The sequence below is a fragment of the Urocitellus parryii genome, chromosome X (assembly GCF_045843805.1).
Source record: "Urocitellus parryii isolate mUroPar1 chromosome X, mUroPar1.hap1, whole genome shotgun sequence".
In the NCBI taxonomy this organism is placed as follows: domain Eukaryota; kingdom Metazoa; phylum Chordata; class Mammalia; order Rodentia; family Sciuridae; genus Urocitellus; species Urocitellus parryii.
In genome coordinates, this window is record NC_135547.1 from 113,229,531 (window position 1) to 113,240,250 (window position 10,720).

The window sequence follows — 10,720 nt, forward strand, 5'->3', positions numbered from 1 at the left end:
TTAGAATCTTCCTTACTTTCAAAAGGGAAACAGAAGGTAGCTGGACCCCTAAACTTCCAGAATATAAGAGCAGGGGACCTGGCTGCTGCCTTCTAATAGCTAAAGGCACTGAGGTTCACAGCCATTGTGAACATGGTGGTTAAACAACCTGCTTTCCAGTGATTTTTATCTGGGAGATGTTCTATTTAAACGTGGGGAAATTATGGAAGTTTAAGCTTATATAACAACTAAATGAAAATGACATGATGTTTAATGGCCTCTATATGGAGTAATTGCCATTTATGGAGTGTCCACTCTGTCTGAGCAGAACAAATGGAGCTGAGGAAGCTGAGAGAGGTTACAAAGAGGTGAGCACCCTCCCTCTGGAAAGAGATGATTTAGGATGAAATAAAAGGAGACAGGAGCAAATAGCTGTGCAGAAGTAACTAGGAAATAAAACAAGTGGGAAGTAAATCTGTATGGGGTTAATGAGAGAACCAGAAGTGGATAAAATGAGGCTGAAAGATGAAAAGCAAGTCCAAATGAAAATGTGAATCATTTCCTACCAAGTCATTCAACATACAAAAGGTTCTATCTTTAATTTATGCCACAAAAATCCAAGTTCTCCTTTAAAAAACAAAAAAACCTCCAGGGCCTCAGGTGTTCTAGACAAGTGCCCTACCACTATGCTACTACACAGCTCCCACCCTTTATTTTTTATTTAGAGACAGTGTCTTGCTAAATTGCTGAGGCTGGTAGGGAGCTTAGGATCCTCCTGCCTCAGACTCTGGAGTTGATGGGATTACAGGTGTGCCTCACCTAAGAGAACTTTCTCCAGCTGTCCTGGGGATTCAACCCAGGGCCTCACACAGGCTAGGCAAGTGCTCTGCCACTGAGCTATATTCCCAGTCAAGAGCACATTTAATTCATAGCAGTGACTTAAGGGAAAGACAAAACTCAAATTTATACAAATGTAAAAAGGAACCACCATAACATTAACTGCTATTTGAAGACAATGAATTGGTCCAAAAAGCTAGAGAGGTTTACAGAAGAAATAATGGAACAAGATTTGCAAAAGTGATATGAAAAATAAAAACAATAACTGCTTATTCTGAACATTAAAGTGTGATAATTCTATTTTTCTTCATAATAAATTAATATATATCATCTGAACCCACACTGTCCAATAGAAATAAAATGTGAGCCACATATAATATTTTAAATTTCTTAGTAGGCCACATTAACATAAAGGAAATACATGAAATGTTTGTACTTTATTTACATGTTAAATAACATATTCAAAATAGTTCCACTTGCAATCAACATAAAATATGTTGAGATATTTTACCATTTTTAAATTAATTATTTGATATCCAGTGTGTATTTTACACTTATAACATTTCCATTTGGAAAGCTAAATTGCTATTAGAAATAACTGATATATATAATTAGCTTCCATAAAACTTAACAACTGATAAAGTAGATTCGAATATAAAAGTTGTTCTAAACACTTAAAACTTAACTGAATCAATTATCAATTTTTTTTCAGTGCTAAGGATGGAACCCAGGGCCTCTTGCATGCTAGACAAATGCTACACCATTTAGCTATATCCCCAGCCCAAATATCAGTTTTAAATTTAACTTAAACCAATTCAGTTTCTCAGCTACCCTAGCCACATTTCAAGTACTCAAGAGGCTCATGGCTGGCAAGTTGTGACTATACCCAACAAAGAAAGTCCAAAGAAATGAAGTAATAATAAATAAAGCTAATAAATAATAAAGTTAACTGCTGGAGACAAAAATTCAAATCTATTTGTTAATAATGGTATATTATGATATATATCATTATATATATTATATCATTACATATTATTATATATGATATATAGATCTATTTGTAAATATGATAAAACAAAGCAAAGACAATATAACATGGAGAAAAATAAGATATTAAAAAGAGGGCTGGGTTGTGGCTCAGAGTTAGAGTGCTCGCCTAGCATGTGTGAGAGTTTGATCCTCAGCACCACATAAAAATAAAGATATTGTGTCCACCTATAACTAAAAAATAAATATTTTTTTTAAAAAATTTAAATAAAGATTTTAAAAACAAAAGGTAGGGGCTGGGGTAAAGTGCTTGCCTCACATGTGTGAGTCACTGGGTTCCATTCTCAGTACCACATATAAATAAATGAATAAAGGTCCATCATCAACTAAAAAATTTTTTTACAAAAAACAAGGTAACTACAGATGCTTACATTATAGATGGCAAATATGTCATATCATTAAGTATACAAGCATTAAACTTACCACATAAAAGAATTGATTCACAAATCTAAACCTAACTTTATAATACATTTAGAAATATATTTAAACCAAAATAATTAAAACAGATTAAAAATAAAAGGATAGCCAAGCTGTACCAGGAAATAAAACAAAATAAAGGGAACTAGATCTCAACATCAAATAAGGTAGATCCAGGCCCAAAAAGCATTCAATTAGTAAAAGGGCAGCACTCTTTAATGCTAAAGGTGCATCTCACAATGAGGACATGGCAGTCGATAAGCATCAAACACAATATTAATGGTCATAAAATAAAAACTATAAGAAATACATGGAGATGGCTGGGGTTGTGGTTCAGTGGTAGAGTGTTTGCCTCGAATGTGTGAGGCACTGGGTTCAATCTTCAGCATCACATAAAAATAAATAAATAAAATAAAGATATCGTGTCCATCTACAACTAAAAAATATTTTTTTAAAAAAGAAAGAAATACATGGAGAAATGAAATCATATTGTTAGGGGACTTTGACTTCTCTTATGTTTGACACGTGACAAATCAAGTGGATAAAAAGTAAAGGTATATCCCGTGAGGTGGTGCACACCTGTAATCCCAGAGACTCAGAAGGCTGAGGCAGAAGGATTGCTAGTTCAAAGCTAGCCTCAGCAAAAGCGAGGTGCTAAGCAACTCAGTGAGACCTCATCTCTAAATAAAATACAAAAACTAGGGCTTGGAATGTGGCTCAGTGGTTGAGTGTCCCTGAGTTCAATCCCCAGTACCCTCCTCCCAAAAAGTAAAGGTATATAAAACCTAAACAACATAATTAATATGGTAGATTTAATAAAATAAATACTATAATCTGAGAAGAGAACATTATCTTTTTGCTGCCCGAAGAACATTCACAGGAAATGACCATATACAGGACTACAAAGTGAACATCAATAATTCACCAATTGTTTTCTGATAACAATGCACCCAAATTAAACAATTAAAATACAGAATGCACATCCACTGGAAATTTTAACACTCAAACAACCCTTATAGTTTACATAATAGATATCTGAAGATGCAGAAGAGTTGGGGGAAAATCATCAAATGCACACATTAGCTGCTAAAGCAGTGATCAGAGGAATAACTAACTTTAAGTACTAAAGTAAACAGAAAAGAAACTATCCATTGTTTTTAAAAAAGAACAAAATAAACCTGAGGCAATCAGAGGGAAACAATAAGGGCAAAGAAGACATTAATGAACTAGAAAACAACAGTCATAATAAAGCTAAGAAATAAATTCAATCAAATAAACTATCAGAAGACATTCATGAACTAGAAAACAACAGTCATAATAAAGCTAAGAAATAAATTCAATCAAATAAACTATCAACTAACCTCATCAAGAAGTGGGTAGGGAGAATAAGTACAAAATTATGAAACAAAGAGGAAATGCCCACAGGAAAATTTAAGGCTGTTAAAAAAAAAAACCTACTATCTCAGCTATCCACATTGACTTAGAACCTTCCATGACTATGATAATTTTCTAGAAGCAAAATATCAAAACAGACTCTAGAAGGAACAAAAAACCTATACAGATCAATACCAGAGAATAGAGAAAGTTGTCAAAGAGCACACTGAGCTTAAAAGGTTTCATACAGATACTCTACCAATCTTTAAAGAATATATTATTCAAATAAAAAACATAACTCATAAATTGGTGTTAGTATAGAAAAAGAAAAAAATATTTTTCTGAACTGAGTGTAGCTTTGATAAGGAAACCTAAAAGCCTGCACTTAAACACAATATCTATAGACAATGGATATCAATATAATGAACACAGGATGAATAGTTCATCAAACCACTATACTTCTGTAAATGTTTACAACTTTATAAATAAAAAGGTAAGGGGCTGGGGACGTGGCTCAAGCGGTAGCGCGCTCGCCTGGCATGCGAGCGGCCCGGGTTCGATTCCCAGCACCACATACCAACAAAGATGTTGTGTCCACTGAGAACTAAAAAATAAATATTAAAAATTCTCTCTCTCTCTCTCTCTCCCCTCTCTCACTCTCTCTTAAAATAAATAAATAAATAAATAAATAAATAAATAAAAAGGTAAAATATAGAAACACTTAAGGAGAAAAAAATTTCTAAAAAGAAAATGCCAGATACCATTTTTCACCTATCAAAAGTTTAACAACAATGTAATAAAAGTATTTAAAAAATAGGCACTCTCAGAAACTTCTAGTGGGAGGGTAACCGGACACCCTTTATGGAAAGCAAGTGGACAGTGTTTATCAAAATTATAAATGAACATCCCCATGTTTAGGTATTTGTCCTATATAAAACCCAGACATGCATGAAATTTCAATGTACATGATAATTCATTGTAGCACTGGTTGTCATAGCAAAGACTGGAAACAATCTACTAGCCTTCAATAGGGAGTTGGCTAATTATACTACACCCATATATATAAGCAAGATCTCAGAAGCCATAAAAAAGAAAAAGGAAATTCTATTAGTACATATGTGGAAATTTCTCTAATGTATTGAGTTTAAAATACAAGATTCAAAGGTATAAACTGCCAAGCGTGGAGGCGCACACCTGTAATCCTAGTGGATTAGGAGGTGAGGCAGGAGGATTTCAGGTTTGAAGCCAGCCTTACTCAGCAACTCAGCAACGCTGTAAGCAACCTAGTGAGACCCTGTGTCAAAACAAAAAATAAAAAGGGTTGGTGATGTGGCTCAGTGGGTAAGCGCCTTGGTATTAAAAAAAAAAAAAGTAGGGCTGGGGATGTGGCTCAGGCGGTAGCACGCTTGCCTGGCATGCGTGTGGCCCCGGTTCGATCCTCAGCACCACATACCAACAAAGATGTGTCTGCCGAGAACTAAAAAATATTAAAAAAAAGTATAAGCTGGGGGCTGGGGATGTGGCTCAAGCCGTAGCGTGCTCGCCTGGCATGCGTGCGGCCCGGGTTCGATCCTCAGCACCACATACCAACAAAGATGTTGTGTCCGCCGAGAACTAAAAAATAAACATTAAAAATTCTCTCTCTCTCTCTCTCTCTCTCTCTCTCTCTCTCTCTCTCTCTCTCCTCTTTCACTCTCTCTTTAAAAAAAAAAGTATAAGCTGCATTTATGCGGAAAAAAAAAAAGGTGGTTAGTGAACAGAAGTAGGAAGCAGGGTTTTCTGCTTATGCCCTTTTACATTCTTTGAAATAGGAACCATGACTGGAATCACAGGTCAAAAAGAAGATTTCATTTTTAAAAATCCAATCCTTCAGAATATACTACTGTATTATCTTTTTAAACTAATTATCCATCTAAAACAATTGCTATTCTTGCTACCCTTGCTGGGTGGCAGGCCGTATTTCCAAAAATGATTTGAGTTAAAGAAACTTTTATTATTTTAAAGGGCTTAAAAAATACTGCACAAAGATGAAAGGGGGACTGTAGATTAGCAAGAAGAGCATCTAGTTAGTACTTTTTAAAGCTTTAGAATGACCTGAGGATTTTCTAAAAACACAATGCCTTGTACCCCACTCCCAGACCACTGACATCAGAAATTCCTGGTGTGAGGCCCTGCTCTAAAAACAAAACAAAACAAAACAAAACAAAAAAACACTGATCTCAATGTTTTAAAACACTGCATCTCAACAAAGAACTACCCAGGCGACTCTTAGGTAGGTCTCCCAGCGGATACGATGCATGTTTTGTTGTCAAAACTTGGGGTGGGAGGCATCTAGTAGGTAGAGGTGAGGAATGTGGCTAAGCCTCTCACAATGCACAGGACAGTCCCCCACAACAATGAGTTTGCCTAGAACATCAAGAGTACTCAAGTTGTGAACCTCAGCTTTAAAATAAAATCACTCTAATTTACATGAATATCACTGAAATATGTATGGAACAGCATAATAAATGGAATAGAAGGATGCATACCAAATTACTGGTAGTGCTGTCTCTGGCAGGATATTAGTGAGATTGATTAAAGGAGGCCTTTGGCTTTACTCACAATTTTTTATGACTTAAAAAAAGACTAATATATAATAAATCTTAAAAGTTAGTATTACAAAAAATTTAAATGACATAAAATCACTGCTCCTGAAGTAAACACCATTTTTCAGTCCACACTCTTAAACATAGGAAATAATCTCCTTATTCACTAATGTGCAGTACATTAAAATAAGAAAGCTCTTTCAGTGTCCATAGAAACTACAATTTATTTGTTGATATGATTATCTAACAAATACTGTAAACAAAAATTCTGTGCACATCCTTTCTAGGGTCCCTGTCTAGTTACTCTAGCCAAAGCTTATGCCCCATTTATCTAAAAACTACTCAAGGAAAACGACATAAAATTCACAAACTAGAAACCTGTGGACCAGTGCAATCCATCCACTTTGTTTACATCAAAGGTCTTTTAAAATATAAACCAAATGGGTGCCAATCAGCTGCCCTTTTTGGAGCCAGCCATAAACCAGGAGTTGGCCACAATCCCCACCTGGCTGGTTTAATTCATTCACCTGTTGCTCCCCATCTGGTCCTATAAGCATTTGAGTTGGCCCTCTCCTGCAGTTTTCTTCAATCACACAGGGGGAGAACACCTCTCATTACTCCTCTCCCTATCCCGACATCCATTCTGAATGCTTAATCTCCCCCAATCCCAAACAGAACTTCTATCAAGAGACAAAACTAAGAGAAAAGTAGAAGTAGAGATGGACTTTTTAATGACAATTCCCTTCTTTTAGTTGTCATGTCATTAAAGCTCAATGCCACCTGATTTGTCTCTGGGTGTTACAAACAAGGTTTGTAGTTTCTAGAAAATTCACTACAATTATATATAGCACTTCTGTGAGTGTCCTTATATGGTAAAGACTTAAATTATTATGCTTCTCTCAAGATCCTAGATGAGTGAATCCCTCTACCCCTTCAAAATAGGTCAGAAGACTTTAACAGGTAAATCAAAAGATTTTTGAAATTTTCTCTTAAAAAGCTCACCCTTTTTTCTTGAAATTTCAATCACATGGTTTTGGAGCTGAGCTTTAGGGATTATCTGATACAATCTACATGTTTTATTAATGAGGAAAATGGACCCCAGTGAGATTCAGTCACTTAGCTAAGGCCATACTCTGAGTTAGTGGCAGAGCCAGAATTAAAATATTCATTCCCAGGGCTGGGGATATAGCTCAGTTAGTAGAGTGCCTGCCTCACATGCACAAGGCCCTGGGTTCAATCCTCAGCACGGAAAAAAAAAAAAAAGAAAAAGAAAAAAAAATCATTTCCAGATACTGGCCCTATAGGTTTTCCACTATAACAGTATCCCCCATTGGGGTTTACCTACTCAAATAACATTCTTGCCAAAACACCTGTTAACAGGGGTATATAGTAACTGCCACAGAAAATAAATTAACAGAAAATTCAGCCACACTTTTAAAGCTAGCACAAACTCTGAGGGTGGGAGGAATTGGGATTTAATTCCAGGTTCCTTTTATTGTGAACTAACATGTCCCAGTTTACCCAACCAAAAGGTTGACACCTTCAGAATAATCTTCTCTAAACCATAAATTAGAGATGGAAAACATGCCTACTTATTAGCAACAGCAACTCTGAAGTCAGGACCTGCCTCCAATCTCTAAAATTCTATAACCTCAGATGGTAAAGTCCGACTATTGAAAAGCTTTGGGGAGTGAAGTGAAGATGCAAAGATCAACATCTCACTGAATTTTGACTTTCATCATGGGTCTGTGGCAAATAGGTTTCTAAAAATTTAACTTTTTCTCAAATTCAAACTATTCCTCCCTTCCTATACCATCTTGTTTAAGTATAGACACCACATTTGGCACATTCCAGATGTTTCTGGAATGTTCTACCTACTCTGTACTTTAGTTTTTATGCCCTACACAATCCCTTGACATTTACATAAAATTCATTAAATGAACAGACGCCCCATTATTTTCCCTTGTGTGCTTAGAACATCTTTGCTGCTTGATTTTATTTTCCTTTAGGGATGTCAAGCTCCATTCTGTTACCTGGCTGCACACTTTTGTTTTACTTTCAGGTGTTGCACAACTGCTTTTAGCTGCGGTTGGAATGGCACCCTCTGGGGAAACATGATCCAGTTAACAGAAGGTGGTGGAATCTATTTCCTTCTCAGCTAGGCCTAAGGCAGGATGGGGACCAGGGTCGTCTTTGCTCCCCCTTAATCCATGGAAGGCGCAAACCAGCGCAGTTGATGGGGGAAGGTGGATGAAACTCCAAGGGAAAGGAGCTATGAAAGGTGCTGAAACCGAGGCCAGAGTTGTCATAGATCATGCTTTGACACTAGGAACCCACACGTCGGCTCTTTCCCAGCATCAAGGAATTTACAGTCCAGGCCTTTGACTGCTCTAATATAACATGATGGAGACTACAGTTCGAGTCCTCCCGCTCTGGCTACACAGCAACTCCTCAGAGCAGAAAAAGAACAAAATGCCATTGCATAATTTATTCAACCTCAAGGTGTTTCTAAACAGCTCTTACCTAACAACAACAAAAAAATCTAAAATTAAAAACATTTAAAAGTCACACACATTTCGTTCTTAAGTTTTATGAGCGGTAAGGTTTGTGTCACATAGATTTAAAGCTAATGGTGGCAGGTTTGGGGAGTCCCCCCGCCCTTGGAATGAGAGTCCTTGGACGCGGTTTCTGTGTCTCCGGGTTGGCCCTCGCTGGTGTGAGGGTGCCAGGCCCTACCCCTCCATGCCCCGAAATCCGAGCCTGGAGGAGAACTCATGGGCATCCCCTAGCCCCGCCCGCGGTTCCCACGGACTTTGCCCAAAGGCTGCGGAGACCCGGGAGGCTGGCCGGGATGGTGGAGCCCTCACATCCCGGGACCGTGGGGGCCTGTGGCCCCGCACTCACCAAAGTCCAGGAACTGTTTGATGGAGAGCGGCGATGGCGAGAAGCGCGAGTAGCGCTCGATCTGCTTCGGCACCGGCTGCTTCAACAGCCACTGGAACAGCCGCATCCTCACCAGAGCAGCGCACAGACCAGCTGGGACTTCCTAACCGTCGCAAGGACCGGTACAGCTGAGCCGCGCAGATCCCGCAGGTTCGCCAGGGGCACACCTCGGCCTCTCAGCCTCGGAACCGCGGGTTGCAGCCGCCGCAGCAGCAGCAACAGCAGCTCACGGGCCGCAGACGGGCGCCCGCGGCTTCTCTAGGTCCCGCCCTCCTGGGCGGAGCCGGGCGCCGCACGTACACGACGCGCGAGGGGTGCGGGGGCACGGGGGGCACGCGGCCGCACGCGCGCTCCCCTGATTGGCCGCCGCTACCGAACAAGCTCTTAAAAGCCTGAGTGAGACACCCAGCCCCCTTTCTCTAGCTGGTGGGATTCAACCTGGTCTGGCAATGTCTCGGTTCCTGTCCCTGCCCCTGGCCAAGTCCTCCGAGGCCGAACTGTAGGCAAGGTGCTAGGGGACAAGGAGGACTTAGGGAGCCCACGCCCTAAACACGACTCAAGGCCTTTCTCAGCCCAAGGTGCCTCTTCCGGGAGGCCTTCCCTGGATGGAATGACTGTTGCACTTTACAGTACTTGTTGCATCTTTATATTTTGGTTTTCATGTTCTGTTTATCACTTAATTATAATGGCTGTTTCATGCCCTCCCCCACTATTATTACCTTTGAACAGGATTAAATGTAAGCTCACAGTTTCTGGTTCACGTCTTCGCCCCACCATTGGTCAGAATTAACTGTAATGTCACCGACTCCCTTGTTTCATGGTCTCTGACGCCCCACCCCCACCCCAACACCTTGGGACAGGATTGTTAGGTCACTGACTCTTTCTTTGCCCTGCACCCCTCATTCCCACCTGGGCCAACATCTTTAGATGACATTGTTAGGTCACTGCTTCTGTTTCATGCCCCCCCCACTACCATCATTAGATGTGATGCATTGTAAGGTCACTAACACTTTCATGCCTTCCTGCCCCCCACTCCCAACCCCACTGGACAGAATTAATTGTAGTCACTGGTTCTGTTTCGTGCCCCCTGGCACCACTAGTACTGTTGGAAAACACCAAATATAAGGTCACTTACACTTTCTTTCATACCCTCTTACCACCTTAGGACACTGACTTGTTTTTGTTTCATCACCACCATACACTACCATTTTTGGACAGGAGCTTATGCTTACACCGTGTTGGATATTGTTTGATAAGAGTGAACTTGAGTGGCTGGGGTTATGGCTCAGTGGTAAAGCGCTCCACTAGCACGTGTGAGGCACTGGGTTTGATCCTCAGCACCACATAAAAATAAATTTAAAAAAATAAAGGCATTGTGTTCATCTACAACTAAAAAAATTTTTAGGAAAAAAGAGTGAACTTGAACTCACAGCTCTGTATATGAAATCATTATTTGCTAATATGAATGCATGAAATATTGCTTGCTTAAACCATTTCCACCAAAACTTGGTTTAGGTAATGTGAAGCATCAACTAAAG

General features: G+C 39.3%; 1 protein-coding gene across 1 annotated transcript in view; it reads right to left on the reverse strand.

Annotated features, from left to right (window-relative positions):
- The window catches only part of Pdk3 (pyruvate dehydrogenase kinase 3), a 76,163-nt gene extending 66,751 nt beyond the window's left edge, over positions 1–9,412 (reverse strand). Inside the window, exon 1 of the mRNA XM_026401377.2 lies at positions 9,144–9,412. Within this exon, the coding sequence (XP_026257162.1) occupies positions 9,144–9,249 (106 nt within the window). The 5' untranslated portion in view covers positions 9,250–9,412. The remainder of the gene's footprint in view (positions 1–9,143) is intronic.
- Positions 9,413–10,720: the final 1,308 nt, after the last annotated feature.